This window comes from Leopardus geoffroyi, chromosome A1 (assembly GCF_018350155.1).
Source record: "Leopardus geoffroyi isolate Oge1 chromosome A1, O.geoffroyi_Oge1_pat1.0, whole genome shotgun sequence".
In the NCBI taxonomy this organism is placed as follows: Eukaryota; Metazoa; Chordata; class Mammalia; order Carnivora; family Felidae; genus Leopardus; species Leopardus geoffroyi.
This window is the reverse complement of record NC_059326.1, coordinates 81,779,541-81,794,820: the sequence shown is the minus strand read 5'-3', so window position 1 is coordinate 81,794,820 and position 15,280 is coordinate 81,779,541. Positions and strand designations below refer to the sequence as shown.

Here is a 15,280-nt window from a genome sequence, read left to right as displayed (position 1 = left end):
CAAGCCTTACCTGCTGCAGGCTGGAGGGTGGGGGTCGCCAGGCCACCCGCTGTGGACAGCGGCAGGGCTCAGGCACCGGGAAGGAAAGGGGCACCAGATGGGAAGCACCATTACGCCACCTTGCCCGTATTTGTTCTCAGGCCCGGGTGCGTGGCACTCAGGACCCTTCTCCCTGGCTGCCCTCAGCCCAACCATTGCCCCTGAGCCCACTGCTGCTAATTCCAAATCACCACCAGGTTTGTGGGAAGACAGGAGCCAGAGCTGCAGGAAGAAATGTGTCCTCGTACCCTCCCAGGAGCCTCAGGGACAGCAGGTCTCTGTGACTTGTCCCATCACTGGTTTTGTTATTTCAGTATTTGCCAAACGATAGAACTGGTCTTCCTTACCTGTCCAGCTGCCACCTGTGAGCGACATGGTTCTCTTGTCGTTAAACGTTTGATATTGGGCGCTCCCACCCACAGAGGACGCCAAATGCAAAGCCAGGGTGTCAGAGCCATAGGCCCAGGGAGGGCCCCCCCCCCCCCCCCGATGTAGGGCCATGCTCCTGAAGACCAGGTCCTGCCCTCCAGTCCTGCCCTCGGTCCTCCCTGCTGTCACGGCTAGAGCAACCCTAGGCGCTGGCTCACATCCATCAGTGAGCCCCGGGCAGCCGCCGGGCACTGGGAGTGGCCTTCAAGCTGCAGTCCGGCCCAAATCCGGAACTAACACAGGACAGAGCCACATGGGCAACACAAGGGGACCACGGCTACAAGGCGCACTCCTTGGAGCTCACTGGCTCGGAGCTCACGTGTTTGGAGGCCACCTCCCGGCCTTTAAGACACAATTTAAATCTACTGGAAAAGCTGCGGGCCCATGGGACCAGAGCCCAGACCTCCACGTCGCACCCTGCACGCCTGCAGAGACAGTCCTGAGAATCTGGCGAAACTGTCACTGATGGCAGATTCCAGCCCCCCACCTGCCACACGACAATCGACCACGAGGACATGTGGGAGCTGAGGAACAACACACAGGCTAGGCCACACGTGTGTCCTGGTCCTAACCTGGACCAGGATTCCCAAGGATGGGAGGGCAGAGGGCCAGGCTGCTTTCTGGGGGCCACAGTGACAGTGTACCTGCACAGAGCCCTCCCCCCCCCAACATCCGTCCCGCAACAGAGAACCGGCACCCTGGATGGCCTCCTAGGGTTTGCTCTGGAGCCCGGCCCTCACCAGCCGGCTGGAGGAACAAACCAAAATGGAATAAGATACTCAGGATCCTGAATTCTGACAGAAACCCCAGCCTTGAGCTCACAGCACAGGCAGGAGAGACGTGACCACGGCTGCGTGGACTGTCTGTAGCAGGGTGGGGACAAAAGAGGACAGCTCCATGCCACGTGCCAGCCTCTTGGAGCACAGACCACACCCTGAGTGAGGAGCTCGAGACGCCATCCGTCAGATGAAGCACATCTCTGAATCTGCAAGGGTAATAAATTCATAAAGGCCAATATCAACCCAATTTTTTAAGTCTGTTTATTTTGAGAGAGAGAGACAGGGAGACAGAGAGCGAGCGAGCGTGTGGGGGGAGGGGGCAGAGAGAGACAGAGACAGACAGACAGAATCCCAAGCAGGCTCCACACTGTCAGCACAGAGTCCAATGCGGGGATTGAACTCACAAACCGTGAGATCATGACCAAAGCCGAAATCAAGAGTCAGACGCTCAACTGACTGAGCCACCCAGGCACCCCTCAACCCATTTTTTAATGAACTAAAATGTGAGGATCCAAAGAAAAAGCCATTAATTCTCTATTTTTACTTTTTGCTTTCTGTCAACTCCAAGGGTTACCTGCCAGACAGGGCGTCTGGCCAGCTCACTGCACAGCCATGGTTTTTAATGAGACAGAGTATTTATAATATAATCGCTTAGTTTTACAGCTAAATTTCTTGTTCCTAAATCAAGCACCTTAGTGCCCGTGGACCTGTAGCTCTTGGAGCCAGGCTGTTGTCTAAAAAGCAATGGAGCAATTTATGAAATCAAAGAATTACTCCAATTTAAGGATAAAAAAAAAACCTCGCATCACCTTTGGTAGAAATCAATCACTTCTCATAGAATGGACCATTTTAGAAAAGACACTCTCACATGTAATTTTGAATTTAACTAATCTATTTCTTAACCATCTGTAAGATAGTAAAAGAACATGTTACAGATCAACTGAAAATGGATAACGCAGTCAAACCAAACAGTCAATTAGCAGAAGGGAGCTTCTGGAAGATAATGTCCATAAAATGCTTTAATTCCTACTTCTTACAAATGCACTTAGGATAAAGCCACGTGACTCCATAAACATCATTAAACAAACTTATTATGATGAGCTGTTTGCTCTGAATGTACTGGCGTGTAGACATAACTTTTACATAATTCTGCCTCATGAAGGGAGCCTGGGTGGCTCAGTCTGTTAAGCATCTGATTCTTGATTTCAGGTCAGGTCATGATCTCACGGTTTGTGGGTTTGAGTCTCACAGAGGGCTTGGTGCTGACAGCTTGGAGCCTGCTTGGGATTCTCTCTCTCCCCCTTTCTCTCTGCCCCATCCCTGCTCTCTCTCAAAAATAGATAAACATTAAAAAAGAAAGAAAAACAAATTCTGCCTTGTGGAAGATCACTTTTGTAGGACGAATACCAGGTGCTATTCTCCAGAACCATCCCCACGGTGATGCTTGCAGACAAGCACAGATTAAGCAAAACAAACCTCAGACGAATCTTCACGTTCAAGTGTTTTTCAGTAAAAGTTACCGTCACAAATTACTTAAAAGAAAAAAAACCCTCCTACTTGGGTACATTTTGCATTAAAACGTAATTAGTGCTCAAGTGTCAGTAACCTCTCTTCATGACCCTGTTGAGGTCTTTCTCATTGGTTAAAAATGTGTGTTTCCAAACCAGCACGACATACGATGTCAAACACAACGAACTACCTAAAACTGCTGTGAATCAGTTCCCATTCGGGATGACAAAATGGTTCTGGAGACGGCGGTGTCCGCATGACAGGGAAACGCACATATTCCTAAAAGTGGGGAAAAAGGTAAATCTTAGGTTACGTAAGTTTCACTACAATGAAAACTGCCATAAACCAGCGTGTTTGTCCAATAAATGGATACTTCTTTGTATCCCTAAAGATCACCCTACTTTATGTGTTATGTAACATTTTCCCCATTTGGCCACATGGTTTCAAAACAAACTTAACTCTTCATCACCAGCAACACCTGTTTTAGGCAACGGCAGGTAAGCAGCGCCACGTGCAAGTCGGGCCCCTGGAGGATGGGCTGCGCTGCGCTCACCCGTGCGGGCGGCCACCCCCCACCTTCTGCACCAGCGTCCCGGTGGCCCTGACGTGGCTCCGCGGCCCTTCCTGGCGCCAAGCCAGCTCCACGCTTACTCTCTATCAGCTGCCACCTGTGCGCAGTTCCAGGCGAGCCCGCGAGTCTGCCTGCTGAGCCCCCACGGAAGCCCCGGTGCACACAGCAGGCACTCACCAAGTACCCGATGGGCCGATGTGCTGAGTACGCCACACACTTCTCAAGAGTCTTCATGGGTTTGCCCCATATGTGTTCTCAATGCCAGGAGCTCACATATTTTACTGCCACCTTACATCAGAGAAACACAAAGGAGTGAGGGGACATCAGCGCAAGGACCAAGAGCCAGCCCACACGATGGCCACGTGGCTCTCGTCACACGCACAGGGATCCTGGGTTTTCATCCAAGCTGGACGTTACTGCGGAAAAGGCACGTGCCGTAGAGCCACCCAACCCTTCGGTGGCTCGTCCGCATTTACCTGAATCAAAACAGCACCACACACACTAGACAGAAAAGGTGCCTCAAATCCTTCCATATGCGTATGGTTTATCTGTCACTCTCGGGCATTTTGTAAACCTAGTCTGATTTACCCTCAAATCCCATGTCTTCCATATGAATGACCATTCCAGAATTTTATTCCACATAACAATTTTCAATTGATTCCACGATTTCCAAACTTGTGTTTTGGTGGGGAGTTTCTGAGGGCTCCTTGAAAAATCACATGAAAATCTAGATGACATCCTAATGGTAGAACTTCATTGCCCCTAATCCTTTGCTGAAAATAGGCTGGAGGAAATCCTCTTTTCTCTGAAGGAGGGAGATTATGTAATGCCGCGTGGGGTGGCCACCTCCTCCCCGGGCAGGTCGGCAGGTCTGTCCAGGGAGGAGAACAGCAGTCACACCACCCTGGGCTGGAGCAGGTACTCGGGGAGGGGGGACTGGCTGCCACGCCAATCTCAGACTCATTTCCCAAAACACGGACTGGAGAGCTTCCGGATCTCATGTGCACACGGGGTTTTGGGAAAGACAGTGCTGCGAGCTGGAGGATGTCCTCTGGGGCCATGGCTTCAAGCAGCGTCGCAAATGTTTTTACGGTTCCTCCTGCAGGCCAGGACCACTCAGCCCACACCATCAGCAAAGTGAGTGAAAATATCCAGAGCTCCTCCGACACGCATTGGAGGCCACCCTCACTCCTGATCCAAAGATGAATCATGTTTTAGGGTCATTTCTGCTCGACGCTACAACCATGTAAGCAAATATTTAATGAAGGACAACGAGGCTGTGACTGTAAAAAACCCGGCAAAGAAAGGGGCAGCGGCAGGGTCAGGAACTCGGCCACCTGCCAGCCCACACGGCTACAGGTGGTCCAGGCTCCAGGCAGCCGCAGAGGGACAGCGCGTTCCCATCACCCTAACCAGAGAGTAGGGCTCAATTTCCAACGCTCACTCTCCAATTCTGCCAAAGGTGAAATGTCATCCTGTTCAGAGGCCAACAGAAATCCCCAGATGCAATTGCATTTACTAGAACAACTAGACCACGACACAGCAGCCCAAGCAGACGCGTCCAATCCAGTTATGTGCCGAATATGGTGACATCTGTCCCGTCAACAAGCCAGACGCTGTGTATTTGGATTATAATACAAAGACCAAAACAATACCTCACAGCCTTGTTTTATACCAGCGGCCACTCTCCTGCCAGCTTCCTGCACCGGGGAAAGGAGCAGTAGGGAGAGAAACATAAACGACTACAACCTCAGATCTATGGGGCGATGGAAACTGGGGCTGTTCTGCTGAATGGCGGCCCAATCACCGACATCCACAGTTTTTTTTTTTTTTTTTTAATTTTTTAATTTTTTTTCAACGTTTATTTATTTTTTTGGGGACAGAGAGAGACAGAGCATGAACGGGGGAGGGGCAGAGAGAGAGGGAGACACAGAATCTGAAACAGGCTCCAGGCTCTGAGCCGTCAGCCCAGAGCCCGACGCGGGGCTCGAACTCACGGACCGCGAGATCGTGACCTGGCTGAAGTCGGATGCTTAACTGACTGCGCCACCCAGGCGCCCCCGACATCCACAGTTTTAAAGAAAGGACCCATTCCCGCTAAATATTGATCTTCTTTTTCTCTTCCCAGATTCTGTGGAACATTTATTTCTATATTTTTGATAGAACACTAAGCAAACTTAATGTGCTTTTTCAAACCCCTCTCTCTGCTTTTCCCATTTGTTCGAACACTCACAACCTAATAAACAGTGCCTGCTTTCTCAATACACCACCATTACAGACTGGACGGGGCCTCTCCCAAATTCACATATTCAAGCCCGAAGCCCCGTGTGATCATACCTGGAGACGGTGATCACCAACATTTTCTCTCTCTCTGAGCACACGCGCAAAGGCCGCGTGAGGACACGGTACAAGGGTGGCCTTCTGCAGGCCAGGAAGGGACTCTCACCAGAAATGAACGTGCCAGCTCCTTGATCTTGGGCTGTCTGTGGTCTAAGCTGCCCGGCCTGGGGCCTTTTGTTACCCAGCCTGAGCTGAGACAGACACGTACCTGTCTCACTCTGTCTTCAGTGATAACCTGGAGCCTGCCTGGGATCCGGTCTCTCTCTCTCTGCCCTGCCCCAGTTTGCATTTGCTCTCTCCCTCTCTCAAAGTAAGTAAAGAAAAAAAAGAAAACACAGCCAACAGAGTGTCATCTCTGGATGAAAACAATTCCTCCTGTACCACATTCTTAGCATCTATTTCCCTGATAATCCATGTCAGCAGGACGACCATTCCAGAAACTGGCCGGCTGCTAACCTCACCCAGTAAGACACGGGAAAAGACACGGGGGGCAGAAGAGGTGAGCTGAAAAATCAAAGTAAATGGCGCAAAATCGACACACAGCACCAGGCTCCAGGGCTGCAGGGCTGCAGGCCGCAGGGCTTCCAAGAAGAGCCTGGTGCATGTGTCGATTTTGCGCCACTTACTTTGATTTTGCAGCCTACTCTCTCCTTGCACACTCAAGCTGACATGGGAGGGGGAGCGAGCCCCCAGGTGAGTGTGCCAGCGAGGAGCAGCCTGGAAGGGTGCGGGCTCCCCTCATGGGTCTGGGCCACACGCCACGTCTACATGAAGAATTTGGGACTCTCGGGGCAAAGGGGAAGCATGTTCCGGCACCTTCTCAGGCACGCATGGCTCCTTACCACGGAGCCGTATCTACAGTCTCTCACGGATCTCCATCCTCAGGAGACGGCTCAGGTCCTGAGACACGACGGGTTCCACAAGCAGGTACCACTGGAGGAAGGAAGAGGTACCTTCAACCTGAGCCCAACATGGTACCCGCACAGTCTACGTCGGCGATGAGATCTGCCGGGGCTGCTCTGTCTCTCCGGGGCCGTAACCAGGTGGGAAAGTTACTCACGGGGCAAAATGAATTGCTGGCCACGTGCTTTACACAAGATTCTACCCCCGGCCCTTGGTTCCCTGGGTCCGGAATCCTCCTGGCACGACAGCATCAGGCACACATGGGGGGTCTTCTCCAGGAGGGCAGACGACCGTTTTCCTGTGCCCCCGAGCTCCTCACCTCTGAACCAAACTAAGCAGAGCTTGACTGTCACATGCCAACCACCACCTGCCATCCCGGGACTAACTACGCATACGCTAACTCATGAGCATGGATACATGCTCGTGCACATCAAGAAAATGTCATATCTGTGTGTTTCCTGGACACGAAAGTGCAGGCCCCAGGGTAACAATGAGAAGAAGGACCAGGGGTCCAAGCAGATCATAGTTACAAACCAGCTTCTCCAGACGGCACACCTCAGAGTGCCAAGACCACTCTCATTGTTGGGTACACCCTGGTTCATGAACTTCTGTCCCCATGTCCTCCTGCAAAGCACCCGCCGTCCTCCCGAGTCTGATCTGGGAGGCGGGAAACTGGGTCCAGGCAGGGGTACCTGGGGGCAAACTCACCAATAAGGCAAAAGAGGTCCAGGGTTTCAATGAAGTGACCCCTGCAGTGAGCTGTGAGTGGACTGGCCCTGCTTCTCAAGGTCATTCCAGGACGCGGCAGGGTGCGCTGACGGCACAGGACTACCCCTCAGGGGACGCAGACTGCAGTGGCCAAGATCACTTCTTGTGCGGAACAGACGGGGTGCCCGTCACGGAGACGCTGTGAGGGCTCCCTGTTTCCCGTGCAAGACATCCCAGGCTCCTTCAGAGAGGGGGCCGTCCCTTTGTTCTCTGTCGCTCTCTCTCTGTCTCTGTCCCTGTGTCTCTCTCCCTCCCTCTCTCTCAGCAGCCCCCCTCCTTACTCCATTCTGGGGCATGGGAGCGAGGGGATGAGCAGACTGGGGGCAGAGACACCACCTGTGCGGAATGCATAATTTGCTGGTCTTTGGCCAAAGTCTTCCTCGTAGGTAACAAACCTTCTCTTGAAATTCCCATCTTATTTTCTAAACCAAGGAAATGATCTTATTTTCACCAACTGTTTCACCAACTGTCTGAGCAGGAAAAATTTACCCACCGCTTCTGACAAGAACCCAGTTCATATTCACACAAAATGAGTATCTCCCCCACCTAGAGTGGCTGGGGACACGTTTCAAGAGCTGTTTGCAGAGGCAAGTACAGGTGCGGCTGCCCACAGAGCTCCTGTTCGGGTCTGGCCTCAGCCCGACAAAGGAGAGGCTGGGGAAAGGACAGAAATCCCCTGCGGACACTCAGCCTGGCTCTCGGGCCCCTGCGGCTCCTGCAGGTGCAGATAGGCACCCCCACCGCCCCGGGTGGGCCACCAGCTTCCCACCTGTGTCCTCGGACAAGGGCTCCAACCCTGACCAAGGCAGGTGCTCCTTTGAGAATCTAACAAATTCTGGGAAACCCAGTTACTTGCCCAGAAAATGAAAAGCATTTGTGTCAGAAGTTCTGTGCCCTGTGTCAGGGGTCGGGTCCTGCCAGGGAGCAGGTAAGAGCCTGGGCTCCACACGCCTCCAGGAGAGGGCCCCGTGGTCCAGCCAGAACGCCGGTCCCAGGGACCCAGTTACCCAAGGACTCGCCACGATCCACAGGAAGCGCTAAACCGAGACTGGGGAAATGTGTCCCATGGAAGCCACCAAGCCAGGCAGGCCACCCAGTGGGGTGCGGGGACCCTGGGCTGTGGCCCTGAGGACCCAACCCTCACCAGTGTAGTGCTCACCGCACGAGGGGGTGGGCCAGCTGCCTGCCGCCCCCACAGCTTAGTGACCACTGTGAAATGTACCAAAAGAAAATCCAAAAGTTTGAAGTCACATTAAACATGTTTTAAGAGACTCTCATGAATCATGAATCACTCCTGATCCTTGGAAGCACCAGTGAGTTTCCTTCAGAAGCGCCCGCCCATGTACGTATCAGCAATACTGAAAGGGGGAGGTGGAAATCACTTGTTCGGCAGATGTTTCCGCAGGAATGACCCTGCACCAGGAACTGTTCAGGAGCATGGCAGGGCAGCTGGGATGCGGAAAGAAAGAGATGTGGGACCCACGGACATGGAGAAGGTATTTGGGGGCTCCTCCCAGGCAGGGATGCAGATGAAGAAGGGAGGGCACAAGCATGGGGTCCTGGGGACCCGAGAAGGGCCGGGCAGGGGTGCGGATGGAGGGGGGAGGGTGCCAGCACAGGGTCTGGGGGCCCGAGAATGGCCAGGCAAGAGTGCAGGTGGAGGGGGGAGGGCGCTAGCACGGAGTCTGGGGGCCCAAGAAGGGCCGGGCAGGGGTGTGGATGAAGGAGGGAGGGCGCCAGCACAGAGCCCGGGGGACCTGAGAAGGGCCGGGCAGGGGTGCGGATGGAGGGGGGAGGGCGCCAGCACGGGGTCCTGGGAACCCGAGAAGGGCCGGGCAGGGGTATGGATGGAGGGGGGAGGGTGCCAACACAGGGTCCTGGGAACCCGAGAAGGGCTGGGCAGGGGTGCGGATGGAGGGGGGAGGGCGCCAGCACAGGGTCCTGGGAACCCGAGAAGGGCCGGGCAGGGGTATGGATGGAGGGGGGAGGGTGCCAACACAGGGTCCTGGGAACCCGAGAAGGGCTGGGCAGGGGTGCGGATGGAGGGGGGAGGGCGCCAGCACAGGGTCCTGGGGACCCGAAAAGGGCCAGGCAGGGGTGAGGATGGAGGGGTGAGGGTGCCAGCACGGGGTCCTGGGAACCCGAGAAGGGCCGGGCAGGGGTACGGATGGAGGGGGCAGGGTGCCAGCACAGGGTCCGGGGGCCCGAGAAGGGCCAGGCAGGGGTGCGGATGGAGGCGGGAGGGCACCAGCACGGAGCCCGGGGGACCCAAGAAGGGCTGGGCAGGGGTGCAGATGGAGGGGGGAGGGTGCCAGCACAGGGTCCAGGGGCCCGAGAAGGGCCGGCCGGGCAGGGGTGCAGATGGAGGAGGGAGGGCACCAGCACGGAGTCTGGGGGACCCGAGAAGGGCCGGGCAGGGGTACGGATGGAGGGGGGAGGGTGCCAGCACAGGGTCCGGGGCAGGCAGAAGAGCCGAGGGGCTGCTACGGGGCTGCAGTGCAGCCTGTCTGCCTGGCACACGGCTCACTCCCCCAGGTCCACCCCAACATTTATGCCTGTGTTTTGCTCTCTGTCTGCCTCCCCCTATCTGAAGGTAAGTGCCCCAGGGACAGAGCTTGGATGTGCAAGGCTCAGAGAGAAGTCAGCATGCTCTCAGTGTGAGCTGGGGGGACCCGAAGGACACCAAGGGCCTCACAGGTGGACCTGAGGCCACCAGGGTGATGGTGGTGAGCCCTCTGGAGTGTGAGGGGACTGCAGAAGGACAAGAGGAGACAGCAGCACAATAGCAGAAGTTCAGCTATGAAGGAAATGGAAGAGGTTGAGAATGGGAGGGGAGTGTGGGGTTGGGAAAGTCCGCAAAGAAGGAGCAATCTGAAGGGTTGGCCGCTGCCACAGAGACAACCAAGGGACACAGATGATCCAGGAGAAAGAGAGAGACGTGGGGCCCCACACCAGAAGGAGGCAAGAGCAGACAGGGCAGGGCTGGTGGGCTGCCTGGGAGAGGGGGTGTCCTGTCTGGTGACTGCCTTCCCTCCACGAAGCCCAGGGCAAAGTCTCCATGCTCCACGTAAAGGGGAGGGTCTGGAGGTCTGCGAACACTGGCAGGGGTGTGGAGCGGGGGGAATCTATTCCCAGCAGGGCCCATGAAAGCTCCGTGCAGGGAGGCATCCTCATCACCTCCGTCTCAAGAGAGAAACCGGGGAAGTTGGCCGGCGTGCCCATGGCTCACAAGGCAGAGGCGGGGTACGAGCTGTGGCCTCCGTGATCTACTATTCTGTTTCTCTCAGGTACCAGCATCCCAGTGAAAGCAAAAACAGTCCTTGTTTAGTCCTGAGCTGCTAGCCCTGTAAAAATCGCCTTCCATTGATTTTCTCTGCAAATAAATAGCATTTCTGCCTCCATTTAACTGGGTTACAAAAACATTTATAAGTCTGGGACTTAGGGATCCAACCATGTCTCATCAACCGTTTCTGCTGGAACATCTGGTCCAAGCACAGGGAACAATTTGCGTTTAGGTTTGTAAACACAGGACTTCCTGTGCAGTTAAGCGGTGAAGTCTGTTTATCAGTGGTTTCAATACAGTTCTAACCAACTGTAAACGGAGACAGCGTCCTCATCCCTAGAAACTTAACGGACTGTAGCAAAACCCATCATACACGCTCCTCTTCCCCAGTGTTATGAAACTGACCCTGTGGCACGGAATAAAAGCCTCCCAGGATCACTTGCTCTCAACACGCAGAAGTTAAACAGGGTTTGAGAGAAAATGCAGAAACTTTAACTGAAAGCTAGAACATAAAGGTTAAGTTATAGACCAGGCAGATTACTTTAAAATGTGCGGCTGAGATGCAGTACCGCTGAGGTCAGGATCAGGGCTAGGCAAGCTTGTGTGAACACCTCAGCAGGTGAGGCCGAGGCCGGGCAGCCCTGGTCCACAGGGGACAGGCGGAGTGACCGTGGCCGTGGCCAAGTCCTGCAGACCCCACAGGGCCATCTAACGCTGGATCAGGAGAGGCAACTCCCAAATCCCCCGGCATTTTAAGTGTTTAACAGAGACCGGAGTCACCAAGTCGAAAGAATGCCGTTTTAGGACAGGCCGTCTCTCAGGTGAACGCTGACCGTGTGTCACAGACGGCTTGCTGATAAAAAGGAACAAAAGTAGACACATGCGCGCACATAAAACAGTTGGACCTTTAGATGGTTTAATGCACTCGAACACAGTCATGCTTAAAGTTCTCCCAGGGACCAAAAATATTTACTTTTTCCTTATAAAGTCCTAGTGTAACAGATTGTTCCAGAAACATGATCTACTGCCAGCAAGGAAAACCTTCACCTTTTTCAGAAGTCTAGTCTCTTAAAATGTTTGAAATATCCTAGAGAGCAAACAGTGTAAGACACAAGTAGAGACCGTGGCAGGTGGCAGAAAAGAACTCGCGAATGCCCCGGCTGAGGGTGGCAGACACATCACACAGACGTAACAAAATTAGTCTCCTGACCTCCAGAGCGTTAAAGTCGGGTCTTCTAAATGTGCAGCATGGAAGGCAAGGGACGTGGTGTCATGGCCGTGAGCGCATCCTGGCCTGGGATGCTCCCCCATGAACCAACTTCATGGCCAGATGTGGACCGTGGACTCTGCACATGGCCTGCGGTATCTTGGGGCACCAGTGACCTCCCGTGCAGCCCGGGCCCCACTGACGGCGCTGACTGGCGTCAACCAACAGAGGGCTTCTCCCTCCCTCCGTGCCAACCCGGCCTGCCGGGACCCAACTGTGTTAACAGCCGGTGGTGATAAATGTCCTGAGCATTTCCTGAGAGCCAGGCACCACTCTCAGCTCCTGCCCTGTATCACCTCACACACACAGTCCTGACGACAGCCCCCTGAACGGGAGCCAGGACCGTTCTCAGATGAGAGAACCTCTCCCCAAGGTTATAGCGCTCACGCAGCGGGCCAGCCAGGTTCACATTCAAGCAGGTGCCCACGGAAGCTGCGGTGACCCGCCAGGCTACGCTGGTTCCCCCAGAACTGAAACCCTGGCCTGAACCCGGGCTTCCCAGTTTGCGTGTCTAAAGAGGAAATGACACTAGCTTTCCATCCACTTTTTAAATTAAAAAAAAAATTTTTTTTAAGTAGGCCAAACTACCTCATGACACACACATCACGGTACATAAACACCATGCTATTTGTAAACACAAATAATCTGTGCACAACTTACATCCATCCACACAACCGGTCGTTCGTGCTCTGGAGTGTCCGTGGCCCGACCCAGGACAGACTTCTCCCGGTCATTTGCCTGTTCTCTCTCTCCCCCTGGAATTTGCCAGAATAAAGTATCGGTAGCAACATTTTCCAAGAGGTTACCTTTTGGCAACCTTCACACCTCAGAAGGGGCTTAAAAGTTTTCTCTGTCCTAGAAACTCTGACCATGTGGACACTGGAAGAGAACAGGGCATATACAGGCTTTTGTTCATTCTTATAAAATAAGTCACATAAGGAAACCACAGGGACGTAAGCGTTCAATCCCAGGCTCCTCTTCCTCTACCAAAAGGAAATATAATTTGGTCCTACATATTAAAGATAACCAAGAAAACAGATTGTGTTTCTGGAAAAACTCAAACTAGTTTAATAGCATCAAAATGACTTTAATATCATAGAAATGAATAGTCTTATACGCAAATACGGTAGTCAAATGATCAGACTGGAAGAAAAAAAAAAAAAAAGACGTGGAATTGAGAAACACAAATAACAGTAGCCCCTAACTTGCGTTCCAGGGACGTCACCAGATAACACACAGGCTGGGAAAGTTCACTAAGGAAGATGCCACTTAGGTTTGAGGGAAGATGTCATTTCATAAGCCTAAGAACACAGCAAAAGGGAATTTTAATATGCAAACTACATGAAAATGTATAGAAATTGATACCAGCTGAAACAGCTGAGGGCCTGGAGGAAAGGACAGAGCAAACGCTGGACATGTGTCCACCCCATTCCCGGGAGGAGGGTCAGGAACTGAGAGGTCAGATCCATCCTTGGGGGCCTCCAGCCTCAGGGTCAGAGGAGAGACACCCACACCTCCGGCAACTCTCTTGCAGGCGGCCCGTTCCCCACACAGCGAAACCCTCCTTTTGGTTACTTTGATCACAAAATGTGAAGAGTTGGAAGGGAATGAAAATTAACTGAAAAGCCGTAAGCACTTTTTAGGCAAATACTAGTTCCACCCTTTTCTCCTTTTCCCTTTGAGCAAACAAAGGCCGGAAAAGGCCCTGTGAACGGGACCGCACCTCCTGGACACAGGAGTAACACAGAACATCCTTGCCCGGCGACGCATTTCTCTGACAAACCTTGTCACCTGCAGTCGCTGTGACCGAGGTTTCCAGAACTTACCCCAGTGGAGAAACAAAGGTGTCACCTGATAGTTACCACTCACATCAGAACAGGGACTTTGGGGGAAATCATATGAGCTCCAGATCCCAAGTCTGGCCCTGCCCTTCCCAGAGTCTGGGTGACTCTCACTCAACCCGCTCAACCGCTCAACCGTAAGGCCCTGAGACCTGCCCCAGGGAACAAGTGCCTGAGGAAGGTGGCCGGGAGTTCCCTGGACTCTGGAGCCTCCCGGTTAGTGATCAACTCGGGGTTAGTGACCTGGCAATCCCGGAGATGAAAAGAGACAACTGATCTCTGCCAGAGTGTCCTACTCAAAGGCAGCTCATAAAGATGAAAAGTCTGCCCGAGGTAATTCCTATAGCTAAGTGCCCATAATGATGCCCTCAATCCTCAGGGAGAGCGACTCCTCAGACCTGTGCCCCAGCGCGGACGTCAGCCACTGGGGAACAAGGAGCCTTTTGTGGAGACAGTGGCAGGAAACACCACCCTCCGGACAGTTTTCCTTCTCTTGTGCACACACACCCCCTTCATACCGGTGCCAGGGACTACAGCCGCGCGCGGTGTCCCCTCGCTCTGATGTAAAACAGAACCTGCTCTCCCCTCCGAGCCTCCCCTGACCCCAACACCCGGTCACCAGCGAGTGTGGACTCCAGAGGAAGCCCACAACACCCGGGCGCCGATCTGATTGGTTACTTTCGGGGGGGGGGGGGGATAAGATGCCAAACTTCACTTCTGGATTCCCCCGGTGGTGTTACAAACACGAACCAAAGTCCCTGCCTTTCTGGAGTGTGACTCTCCCATCTCTGAGTCCCCGTGCGGGCGCGACAGGCAAAGCCGAACGGGAGTCCCTTCCCAGCCCCGGGCCGCGCGCAAACCTACCAAGGTCTCCCTGGGGCAGCCCCGTCCCCTCCGGACTCCAGGGAGCGCGCGGCGGCGGGGCGGAGCAGGTGCACGCCCGGGACGGGCCGTCGCAAGCCCGAGGTGCACCCTCGGCAAGCCGCGCCCGGCCGCAGCGGGGTACCCAGGGCCCGTCCCACCCACCCCCGCACCCCCGCGGGGTCCCCGAGGCTCGCACCCTCCGAACCCCGCGGGGTCTCCAGGGCCCGTCCCACCCTCCGGCCGCGGCGGGGTCCCCAGAGCCCGCACCCCCCACACCCCCCGCACCCCCGCGGCGGGCGGCACTCACGTATCTGTGCACCAGCGTCCGCACCAGGCTGCAGTCCATGGCTCCTCCGGCCGCGCCCGCCGCGCTCAGCGCCCCCGCGCCCGGCTCGGCGCGCCCATGGGCCCGGGCCCGAGTGCGGCCGCGCGCCCCCGACCCGGTCACGGCCTGGGCGCGCCGGGCGGAGCGGGAGGCGGCCGCGGCCCCTCCGCGCTCATGCCCGGCCCGGCCCGGGGTGGCGGCTCGGGGCCCGGGGTGCCGGCGGGGGGCTGCGGGCCGGGAGCGAGGAGGCGCGGACCGTGTACTCCGCTCCTGCGCCTGCCGCTTCTCTGCTCCGCTCGGCGCCGCTCGGCTCCTCCTCTCCCCGCTCGGCGCCGGTCGGCGCCCCGGCTCCTCCCCTCCCG

The 15,280-nt window shown here is 55.0% G+C and overlaps 1 protein-coding gene across 2 annotated transcripts in view; it reads right to left on the bottom strand.

Annotated features, from left to right (window-relative positions):
* The window catches only part of ATP11A (ATPase phospholipid transporting 11A), a 123,158-nt gene extending 107,880 nt beyond the window's left edge, over window positions 1-15,278 (bottom strand). For both annotated transcript variants that reach the window (XM_045482430.1, XM_045482431.1), the window contains exon 1: window positions 14,901-15,278. In XM_045482430.1, coding sequence (XP_045338386.1) covers window positions 14,901-14,939 — 39 coding nt within the window. In that variant the 5' untranslated portion in view covers window positions 14,940-15,278. The remainder of the gene's footprint in view (window positions 1-14,900) is intronic.
* Window positions 15,279-15,280: the final 2 nt, after the last annotated feature.